We start from the raw sequence: 22,592 nt of genomic DNA, 5'->3' as shown, positions 1-22,592 counted from the left end.
AGACAGATATAGATATTTAGACACAGGCTTTTTTAAAAAAATAGATCAACAAGTATTTATTAAGCACTTACTATGCACCTAGTGGCTCAGTGGAAAGAGTACCCAATCTGGAGTCAGGAGACTCCTCTTCAGGAGTTCAAATCTGCCCTCAGACACTTACTAACTGTAATCCTGGGCAAGTTACTTAACCCTGTTTGCCTCAGTTTTCTTATCTGTAAAAATGAGCTGGGGAAGGAAATGGCAAACCACTCCAATATCTTTGCCAGGTAAACCTAAATGCAGTCATGAAGAGTGAGACACGACTGAACCAAAAAAAAAAAATAGGGCTTTTAAACTTATTCAATAATGATAGCTACGATTTACATAGCACCTACGCTAACTAAGCACATTACAAATATTCTCATATTATTTCAACCCTAGGAGGTAGGTGATGATATCCTTTTTTTTTTTTTACAGATAAGGAAACTGAGGCAGAGAATTTGAATTACTCTTATTAAATATTTGAATTACTATTTGAATTTGAATATCTACTATGACATCTATCTGCATATTACCTTATTTTACTCTATCCCTGTGAGGTAGGCAGGACAGGCTGTATTATCTCTATTTGGCAAGTGAGGTAAGGGAGGGTAATAATTGCAGAGCAGACACTAGAATTCAGTTCTCTTCCAAGGTTAGGAGGGTGACTGAGCCCTTGCCCTCTAGAGGCTGACAGACTGACTTACTGACCCGAGGAGGCTGTGGTCAGGCAGGAGCCATTTAATGAACTCGGACAGACGGCGTGAAGATTAAATGTTTACATTGCATTGTATTCAGCTAAAGTCAGCTTCTTGGAAAGATGCCATCATGGAAACACTCAATAGTCCATAGTCCTCGAAATCCTATTTCCTCAGAGACTGACCTCCGTCTCAGCAACACCCGGCCCACGGTCGCTGCGTGGTTTTTCAAAATCGCTCACCAACTCCAGGAGGACTGTACTGAGTTAGGGGTTGGGAAGGAGAGCAGGGGAAGAACGGGGTCTTGGGGGTAGAGGGCGCGTCCCATAAACGGGAGGGGGCGTGGCTCCATGGAAACTGGACCAATGGAGGCTAAGGGGGCGCGGCGAATGGAAGTGGGGGTGGGGGTGGGGAGGCGGGGAGCTTCAGCTCTCGCCGCGGTGGTGGCAGTGGTTGCGAACAAAGAGCAGGCGGTGGGGAGGAGAGGATCGGAGAGGAGTGCAGTGCTGCACGTCGGGGGCGCTCAGGCTGCTGGCTCGTTTGCAGACCCGGCGATGCGGGAAGCGGGCAGAACGCCGTCCGGGCAGCGGGGGGACCCTGGCCCCCTAACCCTCCCCGCATCAGCCCGCCTGCCCGGGAGCTCCAAGAGAAGTAGGAGCCGGATGGCAACCGGGGTCCCACGCGGCTGAGCAAAGCCAAGGCCGGGGAGCCAGGGGAGGCGGAGGAAGAGGAGGGAGGGAGGGAGAGGCGGCCAGGAGGCAGGCATCTCCCCCCCCTACTTTTTTTCCCACCCCACCCCAACCGTCCACTCCTACCCCTGGGAATCCCCTGCGGACAGCCGGGCCCATGGCAGGGGTCAGCTATTCCGCGCCCTGGTGGGTGAATCTCTTGCACCGGCTGCCCCATTTCAACCTGCAGTGGGAGACAACGAGCAGCCAGTTCCGGCCCGAGGACACGGAATACCAGCAGGTGAGTGTCACCTCCCCCACGCCCCCGCGGGTGTCCGTGTTTGTGCGGGGGTGGCTGGGCAGCCTCCCCTGGGCTCTTCCGCTCCGCTTTCCGTGGCACCCACGGTGGGGTGGGGAGGCTAGAACGGACGAAGGGCTGCGGAGGCACTCTTCCATTTTGGACACTTTGGGGTAGGGAGAGATATTGCAAGCTGGGTTCCTCTTACCCAGATCAGGGCCTTTCCAGAGAATACGGTGATTGGGCATTGGTGAGGAAGGGGATATAGAATCTGACTTGGGAAACACAGGATAGAAAAATCCCCCCTGGTCCAGTTTTAGGGATCATAGTTTAATACAGAGCTTGAGGGCATCATGGGAAGAAGAAAATATGCCCCATTGCATCTCATTTCTCCTTCCATACGTCTCATCTCTTTCTCCATAGTCCACCTCTCCCCCATCCCCCACCTCCCCACCCCCTTTCGGAGGGCTTGAAAAGGAGCTAGCTCCCACTTGCTTCGGGGATCTCTGAGCCTCCCTGCAACACTTCTGCCAGCCCGCCCCGGGCTTTGGACTCCAGCAGGTGGATTGCCCTTCCCCACCCTACAACCCAAGGTACCAGGACTCTTGGACAAGGTCCCCTTTTTGTGGTTCTGGGGCTTGTGCTTTCCTGCCTGGGACTGTGGTGAGGACAGCCTCTAATCAGTGTAAACAAAGTGCTCTGGCAGGAGAACAGAGAGGTGGAAGGTAACAGTTAAAGCTGTGTGAGAACCTGGTTTCTGCAGAAGAGCCTCTGTCTCTTGGCCTGACTTTAACACTGTCCAGCTGTCTGCTTGAAACCACTGTAGGGTGCCTGGGGCCCTGTCTCTTCTCGGAGTTGGGAAGGAGCTGCAGTGATCTGTGTTGGCTTATTGAGCTGTGTTTCTTCGGTGGTTGCTCGCCATTTGTGTCTTCCTGGGTACTTGCTACACAAGCTGTAGAAGTGGCTTGCATAGACAAACTGTGGGGGCTGGTGGTAACTCTAGACTGATGGTGAATTCCACCTTTATCTCGGTGGCCAATAGAAAAAAGTCACCCTGAAGTCTGTCAGGTGCCAGTTTCTTTGCCTACCCTTTGGACCTGAGGCTTGGCTGGTCTTGCACCCAGGACAAACCTTGAGTTTATCATTGATCCAGTACCAGGAGCTCAAGTGATCTTTTCCCTTGCAAAGCCAACTTTTTTCCTCCTTGCAAGTGAAGTGGCCAATGGGGAGCTGGCGGTTGGGATTTTTTTCTTGAAGACAGTTGTGTTCACATTTGTTCGTGGTATCCAATTCCAGTAGCTCTACAGTGTCTGATTACCTGGGAGGTTAAGGCCACTCTGGATTTTATCGGGTATTTCCTGTATGGTCATCTCACTGGGGAGTCACCATCTCCTCTGGGTCTTGTGTTGGTTGCCTGGTTAGTATGGTTTCCTGGCACATAACAGATGCTTAATAAATATTGACTGATTGATTGTGCCTTTCCTTATGGGGATTGCTGGTCAGTTTCATGGGACTGTTTTTGGGGGGAGGTCTGAAAAATAAGTTGGACATCCTTCTTGTACTGGGTAGTATCCACTCCAGTCAACTGCTGTCTTGTCTTCCCTGGCCAGAGTTCAGAGATCTATGGTGGAGTGACTGACAGTCATCTATCCAGGGGGTGGGCTTGCCTTGTATGCTCACAACGGCCATACTACTTGTGGGCTGTGTGTGGTTTGTGGTTAGTCAGGAAAGTTGGCATAGTGCTGATAAACTTAGGGCGCAGCCAGCCTCCCTTGTTTCAGGGAGCTGCTTCTATGGCCCTCTTGTAGGAATTCCTGTTTTCCGTTGTTCCAGTCTCTTGACTAGATTTGAGAAACATTACCATTCCCCATCTTCTTTGCAAGTGCTAACATATTCTTTCTTGCCTTTTCCCTTCTAAAAAAAGTTATTTTTGCTTTCATAGATAGGTTTTGGTTTTATATCATCTTCACTTCTGAATATATTTCTCCTACTCCCTCTTCCCATAAGCCAATTCAGCAAGACCAACAAGCACATTAACTCTTGGATGGTACATGCAATGTTCCCCACCCATATGCACCCACCTCTGCCAAGAAGGGAGAAAGATACATTTTTTTTCCAGTTTTTTTTCTGGGTCCTCCTGCTTCTTTTAAATGCATGAGGTAGAGTTCGATCTGGAAGAGACTTTTTTTAGAGATTATCTAATTCAATCTCCTGATTTTTCAGATGAGAAAACTGGTCATTGTGCTAATAAGCAGCATAGTCAGAATTTGAGCCCAGGTCCTCTGACTCCCAAGTCCTGTGCTCTTTATATAGCACCATGTTGCCTCAGAGTTAGCCACTGAATAATTTTAAATGTTGAAATGTGGATGGAGAACTGAGCCTGGAGTCAGGAAGACCTGAGTTCAGATGTGGCCTCAATTTATTAGCTGTGTGACCCTGGGCAAGTCACTTAACCTCTCTCTGCCTCAATTTCCTCAATTAAAAAATGAAGATTATAACAGTACCTCCCTCCTAGGGTTGTTTTGAGGGTTAAATGAGATAATGTTTGTAAAACACTTAGCACAGTGCCTGACACATACTAGGTGCTTAATAAATGCTTGTTTCCTTTCTTTCCATCTCCTTTTCCTCTGCTCTAAATCATAGCCTCACAGAATCACAGAATGCTAGAATTGGAAAGGCCCCTGGAGATCATTTAGTGTAACCCTCTCATTAAACAAGAGGGGTAAACTGAGGCCTTGAAATTCCTAGACAGAAGCTCTCCCTTGGTGAAGCCTTAGGGTTTGAGCATGTGTTAATTTCTTTCTTGTTTTAATATTGGCAGCTTTAAGGATCTTGGCTCTGCTTTGTGTGGCTTGAGAGTGGGTGGGGATGGTTTCCTACTTAGAGGGGGTAAGGAATGAATGAATGCAGGGTTTAGGGAGAAGCTGGGCTAGATTGCTGAGGGGCACTGGGGATCCCTGCACTTGACACTGGAGTAGTTAGCTGAACTCCAGTAAAACAGTCATAAACAAAAGAAGGAAGGAGGTTATTTGAATTTAGTCATGCTAGCATGGCAAGGGAAATGGTTCCCTGGCTTCTGGGGAGCCGAAGTCTTGACTGCTCAGTTTGTCCAATCCTGGGAGTCCGTGTGTATTCTGAGAAAATGGGCATCCCAGTCTTGGGATGAGTCTGGAGGCCTGGAGGAGTCCATATAGGGGAGGTTCTGCCGGAAGGCTATGCTGGTGCATGTCAGGCCTGTGACAGACGTCCCGTGGAGCAAACAGTCTTCATCTTGGTACCCTCTCACCTCAGAAGAGGGCATTACAAGGAATGGCTTTCAGTGCTTTGCTGGGGTATGGGAGACTCTTTTAGGGAGGGAGCTGCATCATTTGTTGTGTGTGGTTTATGGGTGCTTTTCTTCTGAGGAGGCCTGATTAGTATCTCCTCTGCCTGGAGACAGCTGTACCCACTTGGTCCGCTGGGGGCAGCTGCCTTGTCTGAAGTGTCCAGGAGAGAAAGCTACTTGGGGGGTGGTTGTTAGAGATGGTGGTGGGTGGGATGAAAGCTAGTCCCTTTGTGGCTGACTTGGTGTGTGTATGTATGTATGTGTGTGTATGTGTACGTGCATGGGTCCGTGTGTCCATCTATCTTCACCTGCATATTTCAGTCAACACCTCCTCTAAGGACCAATGTTCTGTGAAGCTGAGTCAACTTTAGGGGAAGAGGGGTTGTTATGTATCCTTCATTTTAAGCATCTCCTGGAGCTTCACTGCTCCTCTCCTCTGCATAACCCTGCATTGGGCCTTTGGCCCAGACTCAGTCTTTTTTTGCAGCAGGTTATGGGAAAAGGCTCTGGGAGGAGGTCAGTTGTGAGCTATGCCCAAGCCCTAGTGACCAGACTAGATGATGAAGTCAAGGAGGGTATCTGGGGTAGATATACTGATGATGGATGACAGGTCCCAGCCCTTACTTATCTCTGGGAATACCAGTGTAGGCCCTGACGCTGCCCTTTGGAGCTATAGGGAAGCACTTCCTGGTCCTGGCTAAATTCTCTCCCAGAGGAGAGGGAGTTGTATCTGGAGATGGGAACCGACTTCATCTGAGTCATACTGCAGTGTTCAGCTAAGAGTTCTTATTGTTTGGGGAGAGATAAGCCAAAGTGAGGGGGGAAGGAATGGGGAAGCCAGCGGGTAGAGGAAGCTTATCCTTTCTATTTTTTCATCTCAGGAAGGCTCTCTGCTTCCCTTTTTTCTAGGGGCAGGGGCATGCTGAGCAGTCAGGGTGGAGGCAGTAGGATTGTCAAGGCTTTTCCTCCAGGCCTCCTGCTCTCTTTCTGGGAGTAGATCTGCACCGAAATCTTAAGAAACCCTTTCCACTCAGTCAGCAAGTATTTATTAAGTACCTGCTAAATGCCATTCACTCTTCTAGGTACTGGGGATGCAAAGATAGAATCTTCCTCACTTCCATCTCCCAGCTTTTTTGGCTTTCTTTCAAGACTGTTCAAATCCCTGCCTCCTTCAAGAAGTCTTTCCTGTCCCCCTCCACTACAAGAGCCTTTCCTCTGGGATTACTTCTCATTTGTGGTTGTTCAGTCCTTTCATTTGTGTCTGACTCTTTGTGACCCCGTTTGGGGTTTTCTTGGCAAAGATGCTGAAGTGGTTTTTCATTTTACAGATGAGGAAACTGAGGCAAACAGAGTTAAGTGAGTTGCCCAGGGCCACACAGCTAGTAAGTGTCTAAGGCTAGATTTGAACTCAGGTCTTCCTGACTCCAGGCCAGGCATTCTATCCCTTCACCACCTCTCTGCCCTCTCATTTATATTGTAGGTATCTGGTTCTTTGCATATTGTCTCCCCGTTGGATTGTGTTTCTTAAGTAGAGGAGTCATGTTGTTTTATTTTTCTTTTCATTCTGTCTTCAGTGCCTAGCTCAGAACCTGCAATACAAATAAGCCTTAATAAATGTTTTTTGATTGATAAAACAATCCTGCCCTCAAGGAACTTAAATTCTCTTCAGAGTGGAGCCCTGTCAAAGAAGCACCAGCCAACAAAGTTTTCTTCCTTTAGCTTCCCCTTTTTGCAGTCTTCTGTCTTGGCTCTCATGTCATCCTCCCCTTCTTTGAGTACCCAAGTCTCTTCCCTATCTTCCTATGCAAAATTAGGAAAGAGACCTAGGGGAAGCAGGGAAAAAAGTTTTGAGTTTGGAGTGCTCAACTTGAAATCATGGGATCTGAGATTGAATCCCATCTCTGTGCTTACTATCTGTGTGACCTTGGTCAAGTCAGTGACCTCTGTGGGCTTTAGTTTCCTCAGCTGTTTAAAAAAATGTTAAGGTATTTGAACTGTTTTATCCCCTAAAGGTACTTTTCTGATCCTGTGACCTTATCTAAACATCTTAGTGTAAATTGGTCATGTTTCTTTTCTTAGAACCAATCTCGAAATTTGGTGGGAAGGGATAAAGTCTTATTTCATTTTACAATTAAAGGAATTTTAGTCATGAACAAGCAGGTGGAGGAGGTATTTTTCTTTTTCTTTAGGGTCAAGCTGTACTGAAATCAGATTCCACTACCAAGTTAGGCAGGCATTCTTTCTTGTTTACTGATGTAAACAGGATCCTCACAAGCCTGCTGTTGCATTTGCAGATGGTGGAGTATCAGGACTGGGACTTCATCTCTTCTCTTTGTTACTCTGTAGAATACACAGGTCCTCAGTGGGGACCCCTGGGTTGCTGGAGACCGCCTATGGTCAGTGACTAGTATTGGGATTTTGTGATTTGGTACCCAGTCCCAGATTTCCCTGGAAGACATGAATGACTTTTTTATCCCTAGCCCCTACTAAAATTGCGTGTCACATAGTAAATGTTTAATAAATGCTTATTGTTTGATCCTAGACCTGAGGCTAGGAGGAAGGCTTTGAGCCTCTGTGCCTCTTGTCAGGGCGTGAATCATTATATCTCAGAGACTTTGCCTCTCCTTGGAGAGGCCATGCTCTGCGAAGTGTAGATTTGAGGAAGGGTGATAGAGGTGGTACCATCTTGGTTCTTAGGCACTGTTTCTCTTGAATTTCCTATGGCCCTAGTCCAGGGGTGGGGAACCTTCTGGCCTTTGACTGAAGGGCAGCAATTGAGTTTCTAGAGGGCCACATGTGGCCTTTAGGCCTGCAGGTTCCCCACCCCTGATCTAGTCTCTTCTCACTTAAAAATACCTCCTACCTTGGTCTGTTCATAACTTAAATACCTAACTGGGCACAGCTTTTATCCTGCAGAATGTGACCAAATACACCTATATCATTGAATATTAGAGCTACCAGGGACTTGAGAGATCATCTCATCTAACCATTTCATTTTACAGTTGGGGAAACTGAGACCCAGACAGGGCAAAAGATTTGCCCAAATTTATACAGCTAGCAAGTGGTAGAAACAGGGCCAGGACCCAGATCTTCTGATTCCTAAGCCCTGTTTTTTTTCTTTCTTTCTTTCTTTCTTTCTTTCTTTCTTTCTTTCTTTCTTTCTTTCTTTCTTTCTTTCTTTCTTTCTTTCTTTCTTTCTTTCTTTCTTTCTTTCCTCCCTTTCTTCCTTCCTTCCTTCCTCCCTCCCTCCCTCCCTCCCTCTTTCCTTCCTTTCCTTTCTTTCTTCCTTTCTTTCTCTTTCTTCCTTCTTTTCTTTCTCTCTCATTTATTGATGCATTTTGTTTTTTACAACAGTTATTTTCAAATATAGTCTATTACTTTTGTTCCCAACAACTCCAAACCATTTTTGGCAGAATATTCACAAGTCTGCACTGTAATTCCCTACCCTCTACCAAAAGGAAAGAAATGAATTTCATTATCTGTTCTGTAGCACCAAGATTGGTCATTGCAATTAATCACAGTTCATTTGTCTTTTAGTGTTTTATTTTCCAGTCCTGCATACCTCTTCTGGGGTATTCTTTGACAATGGGTTTCTCTGTATAGCTTCCCCGGAAGATGGATGCTTAATAAATGCTTTTAGAGAATACTGAGTATCCTTCCTCAATCTTTACAGTGCTTATTTTCCATATCTTATGTTTTGGTCTTGATGGTGCTTTGCCTGCCCCATATTCTAATTTTAAGATGTTGTCTTCTTTTTCTCTAACTAAATTGTAAACTCCTTAAAGGCAGGGAGAAAGGCTTTGCACATTACAGTGCCTAGCTTAGGGCACAGTGTAGGACTCAGAAGCCTTGGACAGCTGCTCCTCTGTGATTTCTAGTTAGTCAGCCCAAACTTTTCCGTTAGGATCCTGAAGTCCTCTCATGGCTCTAATCCTGACTTGTGACCTAGTGGTGTAAACCAGAGGCTTCTTCTAAGAGACATAGGGATCAAGATCTCCTTAGCTTTAACTGATGCTGCTGAGATACCTCACTGCAGTTCCTTGTCCAGCCTTACTTTATCTAGAACTCTGTGTCTTCCACACCTTTTAAATTGTTGTTCGTCCTTCATTCTCAAAGGGGACCAATGACATCAGGAGGGTGATGTCTTAACTTGCAAGTGAAATTGGAGTTAAGTGAGGCAGGGCTGTGCAAAGTCATCAGCCTCACTCCTCCAGAGTTATTGGACAATTGGTGATGGCCCCGGATGCAGTGGGAGACCTTGGCCTTTTTTTTACCTTCTAAATTACTAACCAGGAGAGAGAAATCCGAGGACTGTCCTGGTCTAATTAAACCAAACCTGTGGTTTAGAAAAAGTCATCAGGGTTGTCTCCTCTATGGTCATGTTTTGGGGGTTGTTATCAGGGAACAGCAGTGGAAGATTTTGCTCTGGGGGTCCCTTCACTATCCCATGAACACACCATGCTTATTCCTGCCTTTCTGCCCTGACCCAGGATTTTTTACTTTCAGCTCTTTGCCACCTTCATGTCTTCTTCTGCCCTTTCAAATCATACTCATCCTTCAACACCCTGGTCGAGTCCCACCTTCTCCATGAAGCCTTTCCTAGTAACTCTAGGCTTTATTAATCTTCCTTTACTCTGCATTCCTTTGGGACTATTTTTTGGGGGACAATAATATAAGTTAGTAGGTAGCTAGGTGGTGCAGTGGATAGAGCACCGGCCCTGTATTCAGAAGGACCTGAGTTCAAATCTGGCCTCAGAGACATAACACGTACTAGCTGTGTGACCCTGGGCAAGTCACTTAACCCCATTGCCTAGCCAAAAAAAAAAAATTAAAAAAAAAAAAAAGAAAAATACTGGAAAGATCCAGTTATGTAAACCTTTGTTTTTTTTCTTCTATGAAATGGGGATGATATTTTTTTGTGAGGATCAAATGAGAGGAAAGCCTCCTGTAAAACTGGAAAGTTGTATATAAATGTAAGGGATTATTGTTACTGTTGTGAGCTTCTTGAAGACAGGGAGTGCTTTTTTTTGTTTGTTTGTCTTTGTATCCCTAGCACAACACAGCACAGTGCTTGGCATATAATACTTTGTTGTTTAGTCATTTTTCTTCATAATCACATTTGGGGTTTTCTTAGCAGAGATACTGGAGTGGTTTTCCATTTCCTTCTCCAGCTCATTTTGCAGATGAGGAAACTGAGGCAAACAGGCTGAGGTGACTTGCTCAGGGTCACACAGCTAGTAAGTGTCTGAGGCCAGATTTGAATTTAGTAAGAGTCTTCCTGACTCTGAGTCTGGTGCTCTTTCCACTCAGCCACCTATTAGGCCCATACTAAGTGCTTAATAAATAATTATTATAATAACAAGTTTAAATAAATAAGCATTATAATAATAAATTTAATAATAAATAGTATTATAAGAAATACTATTAATCGTGTTCTCTCTAATTCACAGAATGCAAATTCCTTGAAGGCAAGATCTTGCTTTATACTCCCCTTGCTTCAAACACTAGCTGGGGTTAGAGGGGACTTTGTTGATATTTAGTGCATCTCCTTTATTTTACTGATGAAAAGCAAAGTGATTTGCTGAAAGTCATACATAGCTCCAGGTTGTCTGAGCTGGAGGCAGCGTTGCCTAGTGGTGCTGGATTTGGAGCCTGAAAGACCTGGATTTCAGATCCTTCCTCTTATGAATTACTTCATCTTTCTGACTTTCAGTTTTCTCAGCTGCAAAATGTGGATACTGTACCTTCAAGGGTGACTGTCAGCCTCAAATGAGGAAATGTATACAAAGTGCTTTGCAAACTTTAAAGGTCTCTAATAAAAGCCAATTGTTTGGATTCAAAGTCTAGCATTCTTACCCTGGGGCTGAACACCAGCAAGTTGCCCAGTGTATCCTTATTGGTTAAGGGATTTGAATGGGCAGCCAGCCTCCAAGTTGGTCTTCCCAGTGATGTGTCCTTGGGCCAGGAATTATGGGGACAGGGCTGCGGAGCTGCTCATTCTTCCAGCCACGTGTCTTTGTGTTCTCTACCATACTGGCTCTCACCAAGTCCTCTAGGCTTGGCTCCTCTCTGCTTCATATTGGAAGCATGTGTGCCTGTGCACGTCCCAGATGACGTCTTCTTATCCTGCTCCCAGCTGGCTCAGAGTCACGGTATAGTTTTGGCTTTTAAAGGGCTTGAGTTGTGTGCTTTGTTTCCTACCAGGCCTGGTTCTGTTTCTAGGCTGCCTTTCGTCTTCTCAAAGCAGTGATCTGTTGTTGGGGATGGGGATGGGGGTGGGGGTGGGGGTGGGTGGATGGAGAGAGTCTCTTTAGAAGCAGTAGAATGTGAGAGCTATGGGAATACTATCTAATGGCCAACATCTGAGGGCCTGCTTTGTAGAGGATGATGTCATCTTGGGTATGGCACTCAAATCTGTTCAACGTGTGTTCTCATATTATCTCAAATTTTATCCCCTCAATTATTCTGTGAAATGTAAGGAGAAGGGAGTGGTATCCCCAATTTACTGATGTGGACACTGAAGAGAAGAAAGGTTGAACACCTTATTTTAATCACATAACTATTTAATGACAGAGCTGAGACTAGAACAGGTCTTCTGATTTTTCCCCTCCAGTCTTCTCATAAAGGGAGCTGGTGAAGGGAATCAATGCTGGTTTCTCCCTTCTGCCTGTTGTGTTTTAATAGCTGTCAACATCTGAACACTTCTGGTGGCCGCTGGACTTAACCCAGACAGAGTCCTTGGAGATTTACAAGTTTTACCCTGACTCAGTCAGAAGTGCCAGTTAGACCTGTATAAATGGTGGTTCTGACTTAGAGGCCTCTGTCACGGGCAGGGGAGGAAGGTGAGAACAGCTTTGTGTAGGGGTGGGGTAAAAGGGAGGCAGTAGCTCCCATGGGGAGCTCTGTGGGTTTCTTCCTTGTTATGTAGTTCAGGTGTGTCCAACTCTTCCTGACCCCATGGGCCATATCACACCAGTACTCTCCATGGGGTGTTTTTGGCAAAGATACTGGAGTGGAATAAGACAAACAGAAGTTAAGTGACTTGTTCAGGGTCACACGGCTAGTAAGTGTCTGAGGCCAGATTTGAACTCAGGGCTTCCTGACTCCAGGCCTGGCGCTCTATCCATTGAGCCACCTCGCTCCCTTGTGGGTTTCTTCAGAGTCTTGTTAATTCTTGCTTTGGGAACTGAGGAGTCAAAAAGGAGAAATACAGGTTGATCAGACTGTGTGTTCAGGATGTAAAGTGAGAGGAAGTCTTGTACTTTGTGTTCAATAAATGCAGAGACTGAAGGTTTTTGATTTGTTTTCTTTTTACTTTGTATCTCCCCTAGTGCTTAGATACTGTTGCACTTCAGTGCTTAATAAATGAAGGTCAAGTTCGTGAAGAAAACCTTAAAGCTCTGAGAAGGGGCATTGATTTGGGAGGGGACCTAGGTTTGAATGGTGCTTTATTATGTATATTCCTTATATGACCTTAGACAATCCATGGCTTTTTCATTTGTAAGATGAGGGTATTAGGTTCAATTCTCTCTATAGTCCTTGGCTGTTTAAAGCCCTAGGAGGACTTGGGTTGAATGAATGGAGGGTGTTTGAGGTGAGCCAGTCTTCAGCTGGAGCAGTGGCTAGAGCTCTGGGCCTGGAGGCAGTAGGACCTGAGTTCAAATCCAGACTCAGACACTTAACTAGCTGTGTGGCACTGATCAAGTCACTTAACACTATTTGCCTCAGTTTCTTCATCTGTAAAATGAGCTGGAGAAGGACATGGCAAACTGCTCTAGTACCTTTGCCAAAAAAATACCAAAAAGGGGTCATGGAGATTGGACACCACTGAAAATGACTAAATAATAAATATTTCAACCTCTGCTTGTTGTCTTGTGGTGAACTGCTTGCTGATGAGCTGAACAGGAGGAAGGATGAAGGACAGGCCAGATGTGGGCTTTTAAATGTCTATTTTCCAAGACCATTCAGTCTCCTAGGTAGACAGCTCCAGGGATTTGTCATGGTAATTTAGAACCAGAATGAGAGAAAATCAGAGCAAAAAACAGCAAGTATCTAGTCAACCCCTGGACTTCTCCCTGGATCTTGTTGTTTCTAAACTGAACCCCTTCATTCCCCTGGAGCCAGTCACCTGTACCCCAGCTGTTAGCGGGAGAAACATGTGGTCCAGGTGAGCAGATTGGAGAATAGTATATGTGATCTGAGCCCTCTCTAGGGAAAAGTAAGTCAGTCTGGATGGACATCTTCTTCTTTGTTCCTTAACATTTTGATGGAGGTCAAGTTTTTGTTGAAATGAATGAACCAGCTTAGAAGGAGGAGGTGGGGGGGGGACGGGTTGGGGACAGGACAATAACTGTGGAAGGTAAACGCACAAGCTGAAGTTGTGGGGGGGGGTGTTTGGTTTGTTTTTAAAGTATTAGCTGGCCAAGTCAATTCCTTTCTCTCCTTCACTCTTCCCACCCCTCCAGCCATCTGGAAATGCTCCCAAAGCCCAGAGCCCAGGGCAATTGCCTTGGTTTACAATACCCTAGGGATGGGTCTGTGTGTGTTTTCGCAATCCAGGCAGATGTCAGAATGAAGTTAAGTAAACCCTTTCCCCTCACCTGCTGTAGGATTTGATACTCAACTTTCCTCCTGGCTTTTGGCAGTTCACCCTTCCTCAGGCAGTCATGGCCCTGCTTGTGACAGGTGTTGGGGGAAAGCAGACACACTCACAAATACGTCAGGAAGTTTCTCTGTTTGCATCCACAACAGAACTTTGAGAAAGGGGATTGGTTCAAAGCTTGGAAGCTGGGTCATTTCCACTCCTGCTGTCATCAAATAATATTCCTTTGCTTTTTAAGACAGGAGGTAGGATCTGACAGCTCTTGCTTTAACTGTCACAGCTATTCTATACAGAAGGAAATCAAGGGTGGAGATTTTGGTTATTAAAATGCTGTCACGCTGCTGCTCAGAAACCTTCAATGGCTCTCCATCACTTACAAATCTTCATCCTCATGTTCTAGGACCTTCAAATTCAGACTCTTCCTTAGATACAGTTGTATCTCTCATTGTTCCACTAAAGAAATCCTCTGCTTATCTCTTCACTTCCTCCTCATTCTCATCTTGATTTGTTTAGTAAGTCAATAAACATTTATTAAGTATCCACCATGACACTGTGCTAAAGACTAAGGATACAAAGAAAAACCAAAAAGAGTCCCTGTTATCAAAGTGCTCACAGTCTAACATTCCCTGCCTAGAGTCCTCTTTCCCTATCTGCCTTTCTTTTAAGGCCCAACTCTGCTCTGTCCTCCATGAATCATCCCCAACTACACTTGCCCGTAATTATCACAATCCAATTCAACAAATATTTATTAAGCCCTTATTATGTGTATGGAACTGTACTAGGCTCAGGGAGTAGTAAGATAGGACAGAGGCCCTTTAAGAAGCTTATGGAATAAGAAGGTGGAGAGGAGGACAAATCTATACATCATTATAATCCAAAGCAAAGGAAAGGTTCAGGTAAAAGGTTAGGAGAAATTTGAAGCAGGACAGATCACTTTCATCTAGCAATCAGGGAAAGTCAAGGCTATTATGAGATAGCCTTGAAGGAAGGAAGATGATCGGCATGTGGAGATGGGAGGAGGGTATTCCAGGAGAAGGTAAGGTGAGCAAAGCTATGGAGATGGGAGAGGGCAGGATGAGAAGGGTGGGTCGGGGGTGGGGAGAATGTCAATAGTTCAATTTGCTGGTGCATAAAGGGGAAAAAGAAGTGTGAGATGAGGCTAAAAAGGTAGGTAGGAGCCAATTTGTGGAGAGCTTTGAGTGCCAGAGATAGGTTTTTGAGCTCTTCCATCTCTAAACTAGCATTCTCTAGCATTTTTCTGTTGGTTGCTCCCTGGTGTGTGTTAGATTTGGTTTTCCAATCAGATAGTAAGCTGCTTAAGGGTAAATTGTGTCTCCTATTTGTACCACCCATAGCACCTGCTGTGATGTGCTTCTTCTGTAGAAACTTGTTGAATTGTTTGGAAATGGGGATGGGCAAGCAGTGGAATGAATTCTCAAGAAACGTGGTCTCTCCTGGGTAGTAGGATTGTTTGGGCCAGTCATGAAGAGAAGAAGTAGAGAAACCTGCCTCATTCCTTTCCACTTCCAACTCCTGGAACTAGAAGATGCTATTCTTGCCTTCATTATCCCTTGTGGGAAACTGGAAATTAAAAAAAATTATTAATTTATTTTTAGTTTTCAACATTCACTTCCATAAGCTTGAGTTTTAAATTTCCTCCCCCCCATCTCCCTCCCCAAGACGGCATGCAATCTGATATAGGCTCTACATATGCATTCCTATCAAACATATTTTCACATTAGTCATGTTGTAAAGATGAATTTGAACCAATAGGAGGAACCATAAGAAAGAAGAAACAAAACAGAAGAAAAAAAAAGAGCAAATAATATACTTTGATCTGCATTCAAACTCCATAGTTCTTTCTCTGGATGTGGATAATATTTTCCATTATGAAACTTTTGGAGATATCTTAGATCCTTGCATTGCCGAGAAGAACTAAGTCTATTAAAGTTAGTCATTGCATAGTGTGGCTGTTACTGTGTACAACGTTCTCCTGGTTCTACTCACTTCGCTCAGCATCAGTCCATACAAATTTTTCCAGAAACTTGAAAGTTTGTTGAGAAGGGAAGAGGATGTCTTGCAAAGCCAGAGCCTCATGTTCTGGAGGGGAGAACCAATGGAAAATCATAACCCCCAGCTACTCTTCTTAGCAGTCCTGAAAACTGGAGAAAGCCAGAGAAGTATGTATCTGGGAACAGTAAATAGTCTGAGGCTCCCCCACAGGAGTAATGATAAGGTGTGGTTTGGGGTCCTTGAGGTTTTTTTGGAATGACTTGAAAGTAAGAGATAGGTTACTGTCCTCTGTCTGGAGAGCTGTTTCCTATAGATACAGATATTCAGTTGGTTATCAGAGGGCATGTGTTTGGGAACCTACTCTTTGTTGTGAGTGGTGCTTTCCCCCTGCCATCAGGTACTCCTGCATCATCTCCTCTCACCTCTCTTTCCTGTTTGGATGAAAAGAAAACCCCTTTCACACAAGTGAAATTTTAAAATATGCATTTTGACCTGTTCATAATGAAGGTGGCAGACAGATCAGTGTTGGTTTTTGGGGAGTGTGTGTGTGTGTGTGTGTGTGTGTGTGTGTGTGTGTGTGTGTGTGTGTGTGTTGGTAGTCTCCGGAGATCCTAACAGAGGAGAGCATCTCATCAAGAATCCCATTTCTTTATTAGTCTTGATATGAGAAATCAGAAGTAGCTATCTGGCTAGCTTTACTCTGACTACTTCTCATGTTTGAAGTGTGCTGGAGGACCCCTGGTGTCAAAAGACACCAGTGTTTGTTTATAGACTGGGGATAGGGACTGGACCTATCATTTCACTGATATATATCTATATATCTCTATTCATACACACACACACACACACACACATACATGTATATATGTGCACGTATACATACATATACATACATATGTGTATACTGCATATATGTATATATACACACATATACACATTTTCCACACACACACACACACACACACACACACACACACACACACACACACACATCCAAGAACTTCTGGATAAGGAAACTGCATTTACCAATGCAGGTTGACCCTTTATCTGCAAGTTCTAGACTTAGAGTTGCCTAGAGTACTTTAAATGACTTGGCCAGGGTTACACAGCCCCTATGTATCCAAAGAGGGAAGCACCTGAAAATAACTGTAGGGCACAGCTCTCCGTTGGATACATGGAGGCTCTTGATTCACCTCCCCCCCCCACTGTACCCCTGACTCCTGTCTTTTGCTTTGAAGTCTCTTTTATTTGCACCAAAAGTGTGTCTTTCTCAAGAACACCTATATGACAACTGGACCCTGAAATCCCATCCACCAGAACGCTTTGCGGAAGGTAGACCTAGCATTTTGACATTCATTACTGAGGACCATTGGAAAGGAGGGTAGGATACTGAGAAGGGGAAAAAATAACTTAGCATCACTGAAGAGTAGCTCTTTAGCTCTAAGCCTCATAGTAACAGAACTTTAGTGTTGAAAGAAACTCTACTAATGCATTTGCTTCCCTCTTTGAGAGTATTCGAGCACTGATGAATTAATGCTGAATTTTAAAAAAAATTTCGTATTCTCTTTTTCACCAGCAGGACACCATTTGAACTGTTCTTTTTCTTCTCTGCTATGGGGCATAAGTAGGTGGAAGCTGTTTTTATGTTTCTTATTCCTTCTTCCCCCACACTCAGGAATAGGGTGGGACAACCTCCCTGAGAAGGCTGAGCTAATCTTTATAATGCCAGCCTTTAGGCAGATTTTCCAGGGTGTCAGTCTCCTTTTCTCTACCTAGAAAAGTGTGTGTATTTGTGTGTGTATATACACTGTGTGAGAGAGGGTGACATTTTTAAGGCTACAGGTTTCTTTATTTCCCTTTCCCTTCTCCTTTCTTTTTTCCTTTCCCTTTCCCTTCTCTACCTTTCCCCTGCCTCCCTTCCCTTTCCCCTAGGCTTTGTGCTCCCAGGAGAGAAGCTAATCCCACACAGGGAGGCAATTCCTTCTTTTGGCCTCCATTTCATAGGCCCAATCAGAGCAGCTCTTAAGGAAGGCAGAGATCCTGGGAAAGAAACTGAGGAAGTGATTCCCAGAACACAGCTCTGGGGTCAGCTATGTCATAGGTGCCATGCAGCCTTCTCCAGGAAGCCTTTTAGTTGAGTTCAACCATCTGGGCTCACTCACCAGAGCCAGCAATCCTCAGCAATCCTAGGCAGAAAAAATTTTTAAAAAGAGATCATAGGGAAGGAAACTTGGTGGGGAAATTTGGACATATCTCCTTGGGATCCTGGGCATTAGTGTCATTGAGTTATAAAACTTGAACAACATGAGGGTTCTTTAGAAATTTTGTCCAGCCCCCTCAGTGCCTCTCAGTGCAGGTAAATGTGGTAAAAATGAGTGCAATTTTTTCTAATATAATTCTTTTTCTTTAGGAATTATCTCAAGATTTAGAAACATTGTAAAACATCTTCTTTGTTAGGGGGTATTAAAGTATTATTAGTGATCATGGGATCTAGAAGGGACCTTGGGCCATCAGATGAGGAAACTGAGTCATGGTTAAGTGACCTGCCAGAAGTCACATAGCTAACAAGTGTCTGTTTGAAGCTGAGTCTTACCAATTCCATGTCCAACTATTATTCCATGTTGCCTCTCTAACTTGACATTATTCTTTGTTTATTCCTTTCAACCAACACTAAACACCTACTCAGTGCAAGGTGAGCGGCTGGCGTGTTTTATAGAGAGCCAAACACCAGTGAAACCACAGGTCTGGGTCAATGTGCAAGATACTAATTGCTAAAATTGAAAACAGTCTCTTCCCTCAAGAAGCTTGATTCACTGTTTGAGCTCAAACAGGGTAGGAAACCATGGCCATGAGCGCCTTGTTAGAAGAACTGCGTGTTACCTTTTCTATTCTCTTAGAACAAAATGAGTTCCTCTGAGTGTTCAGGTAAATAGTGGCCACTGGTCTCTGGGGCATCCTATTTTGGGTCATTCCCATACTTAGCAATGTCTTCAATGACACCAGGCATAAGTAACATGAAGATGTCAAGTGTTAGTGTGCTGGGTTATACGTTTAATTATTCAATCAATCAGTTCCCTAGCATTTATTAAATACCTACTATGTGCCAGAGTCTGTTTTAACCATTGGGAGGAGAAAGGCAAAAGACAATCTCTGTTTTTAGAAAATGTACAGTTTATAGCAGAGCTCTCAGAGATGCATGTGCGGCTCACAACCCTCCCAAGCATAGCCTGAAACAGATTAAAATGTAATTGGGAAACATTTAACAAAATAAATAAAAATACAATAAAACATAGATAATGATATATTGTTTTCTTAGTCAATATGTGACCTGAAGGGTCACATATTGTGAGAAGGGTCACATACTACTTCTCTGTTGGGTTTGACACCACTGGTTTACAGTCTGATTGGCTTAAAGCGTTAGCTCACCCACTATACAGTTTCCTTGAGACCAACTCTGATTTCTCTCAGGCCAAGGGTCTATGCTAGTTTGCCTTGGTTGTATTCCTGGATACTTTCCTAACATCTCTAATCCTTCTTCATCCCATTTTTAGAAGGCTGTGGGTGGACAATTCCAAATGCTAACGAATATTTTGCATGGCTTCCAGGGATGGTGTTGAAACCTCTCCCGTGTGCTGGGTGGGTGGCTTTATTTCTGATGTCTTGGCACGTCGTCTAGTTCTTTCCCAGCTGTATTTGGGCCCAATCTGTGATCAGAAAATTTATTTTTTTCTTTTTGCTCCCAGATTTGCTCCTTGACAGTTGGTGGTAACAATTTCTCCCTAAGCCATTTTGGTAGCACTAAGTGCCTAGGCTGTGGGTATGGGTACTTTAGATGCTCTCTGAAGCATTTAAGTACTTCTAAAAGAGCAGAAGGAAAGCCAGAAAGAATCATGGACAAACAGGACAGATTTGAAAGTTGCATGTTGAATTTATGTTACATTTTAAAAGAAAAGCTGAAGCTATATATAAATCCAGAGTTTCATGTAAAATTCTTTTTTTTTTGTCATGTATGTGAAAATACCCATTTTATTTGGTGTTTGTTAAATTCAAAATAAGAAGAAATTTTTTGAAATAAATGATTCTCCTAATCCTCCCAAGGAAGCACAAGCTTTACTCTATGCAAATATGAGATAATGCATCTAGGGGATATATAATAACAGCTAACATTCATATAGTGCTTTCAAGTTTTCAAAGTGCTTTACATATATTTCATTTGATCCTTAAAACAACCAATAACCCTGTGAAGTAAGATGATGGACTCTAAGGCTTGCCTCTGGGCCTCGAATGTAGAACACCTCATACGATGACCAGATTAAGAAGGGACTTGAAAGGTTATCTACATAGTCTTTTGAACTTTGACCCTGAACAAATCTCCTAACCTTGCTAGGCATCAGTTTCTTCCTTTAATAAAATGAGACTTATTCAGAATCACAGTTCACTGGCAGAGAAGAGGGTATATGGTACATTGGAAAAAGTGTTGGAGACAGTTTTGAGAGGAAGACATCCAGGCTACCAATAACCATGTGAAAAAATGTTCTAAATAACTAATAATCAAATTAAAATGCAACTTAAATGCAAAACTAAATGTAAATTAAAAACAAAAACCCATAAAACTCTGAGGTACTACTTTATGCCAGTCAAATCGGCCAAGTTGATAAAAATGGAAAATGAAAAATGCTGGAGGGGCTGTGGCAAAACAAATACAATAATACACTGTTGGTGGAGCTATGAACTGATTTAGCTATTCTGGAAAGCAATTGGGAGCTATGTCCAAAAAGTTATTAAACTGTGCATATCCTTTGACCCAGTAATACCACCACTGACTACTGCTGACTCCCACAGGGATCAAAGAGGAAAAGGAGCCAGCTATCTATACAAAAATATTTATAGTAGCTCTTTTTGTTATGGTAAAGAATTGGAAATTGAGGATTTGTTGTATGTTGAAGTGGTTTGCCATTTTTCCCCTCTAGCTCATTTTACAGATAAGGAACTGTGGCAAACAGAATTAAGTGACATGGCCAAGGTCACACAGCTAGTAAATGTCTGAGGCCAGATTATTATTATCATTATTATTACTATTGTTATTATTATTTTTGGCTAGGCAACGGGGTAAGTGACTTACCCAGAGTCACACAGCTAGTAAGTGGCCAGTGTCTGAGGTTGGATTTGAACTCAGGTTCTCCTGACTCCAGGGCCAGTGCTCTATCCACTGTGCCACCTAGCTGCCCCCTGAGGCCAGCTTTGAACTCAGAAAGATGAATCTCCCAGATTCCAAGCCCAGTGCTCTATCCAGTGTGGCGCCTAGTTGCCCCTAGGGGAAATGGCTAAACAAATTAAATTATGGTATATGAATGTGATGGAATACTATTGTGCTTTAATAAATGATGAAGTGGATGGTTTCAGAGAAGCCTGGGAAGACTTGCATGAACTGTTGCAAAGTGAAGTGAGCAGAACCAAGAGAACAATTTACACCCTAACAACAATATTGTAAAGACAAACAACTTTAAAAGATTTAGGAACTTTGGTCAATACAATAACCAACCCAGATTCCAGAGGACTCATGATGAACAATCCTACATACCTCCTAAGAGAAGTGATGGACTCTGAGGAAGAGACATTTGTTTTGTCTTATATATGGTCAACGTGGATTTTGTTTTTCTTTCTTTCTCAATGAGGAAGAGGGGAGAGGTGGCAGGGACAGAGGGCAGATATTCGTTGATTAAAAAGAATAAAATGTAATTAAAAAAACCAACAACATGGGGCAGCTAGGTGGGGCAGTGGATAGAGCACCGGCCCTGAAGTCAAGAGGAGCTGAGTTGAAATCCAGCCTCAGACCAAACACTTGACACTTACTAGCTGTGTGACCCTGGGCAAGTCACTTAACTCCAATTGCCTAAAACAACAACAACAACGACAACAGGAAAGAGTGTTGAATTTTGTACTAGAAGACCTGAGTTCAAATTCTGGCTCTGCTACTTGTGACCCCAGTACCTTAGATATAGTTACTTAGCCCTCAGTTTCCTCATCTGTAAAATGATGGAAGTAGAGTATCTTAGAGGTCCTTTCCAGCTCTGAATCTATGGTCCTAAGAACTCAACCCTGGTTCCTCTAAGACAAAGTTTCCACCCTACTGTGCTCCCTCTACAGACTTTTTGAAATGGTCCCCTAAACCATGTTCCCTGAAACAATGGTCCCACAACACCATGTTCTGTTGCAGCTGAACCATTGGAAAGGATGTTACAAACAAAACTGCAAGTGTTATCTTGCCTCTATGCCGCCCCCCCCCATCTGCAGACTTTGTAAACTTCTGTTATATTATATCTCTTCTTCCCCTTTATCTTTCCAGACTAGAGTCCTAATCTTTTTTTATCTTTGTTAATATATAGTAGATCCTTGGTTATGAGGATTGTCTAGAGCTGAGGTTCTCAATCTGGGGTATGCAAACCTTAAAAAATATTTTTTTAATAAATAGATTTCAGTATAATAGATTTCTTTTGTAATCCTGTATATTTTGTTTTATGTGTTTAATAACATTCTGAGAAGGGATCCATGCATGGGCTTCATTAAACTAACAAGAGGTTCCATTATAGAAATCTAGACAGAACCACAGAAGGTTAGAGCTAGAAGGGACTGCCCCTACCTGTCTCCAGGGAACCCCATTTCTCTCTGGATACTATACTCAATAAAATGGAATGTGCCCTCTAACAAAAGACTGAAAAAAACTCATGACCCTATAATCTAGAAGAGTAGAGGCTGAGAGAGGATATAACTGAGGTCTGTAAAACCATGAATGGTACATATGAGGTAAACACAGACTTGTTGGACAATCCCTTGTGCCAGACCCAGAGAGCATCCTTTGAAGCTTGAAATGGGGTAGCCTCAGGCCAAATTAAAGGAAATGAGGCATAGTGGATAGAGAGCCGGTCTCAGAGTCTGGAGGACCTGGGTCTTCCCACCTCCAGCACATACT

At 43.7% G+C, this 22,592-nt stretch overlaps 1 protein-coding gene across 2 annotated transcripts in view; it reads left to right on the top strand.

Annotated features, from left to right (window-relative positions):
• Positions 1-1,146: 1,146 nt before the first annotated feature.
• TTYH3 (tweety family member 3) overlaps positions 1,147-22,592 on the top strand; it is a 241,389-nt gene continuing 219,943 nt past the window's right edge. The window contains exon 1 of one of the 2 annotated variants that reach the window (XM_078152926.1): positions 1,147-1,685. In XM_078152926.1, the coding sequence (XP_078009052.1) occupies positions 1,563-1,685 (123 nt within the window). In that variant the 5' untranslated portion in view covers positions 1,147-1,562. The remainder of the gene's footprint in view (positions 1,686-22,592) is intronic. The other variant, XM_020975229.2, reaches the window with a different exon arrangement.

Source organism: Phascolarctos cinereus, unplaced genomic scaffold (genome assembly GCF_003287225.1).
Source record: "Phascolarctos cinereus isolate Bilbo 61053 unplaced genomic scaffold, phaCin_HiC Scaffold_4;HRSCAF=312, whole genome shotgun sequence".
NCBI classification, from domain to species: Eukaryota; Metazoa; Chordata; class Mammalia; order Diprotodontia; family Phascolarctidae; genus Phascolarctos; species Phascolarctos cinereus.
This window is presented reverse-complemented; position numbering and strand designations above follow the sequence as displayed.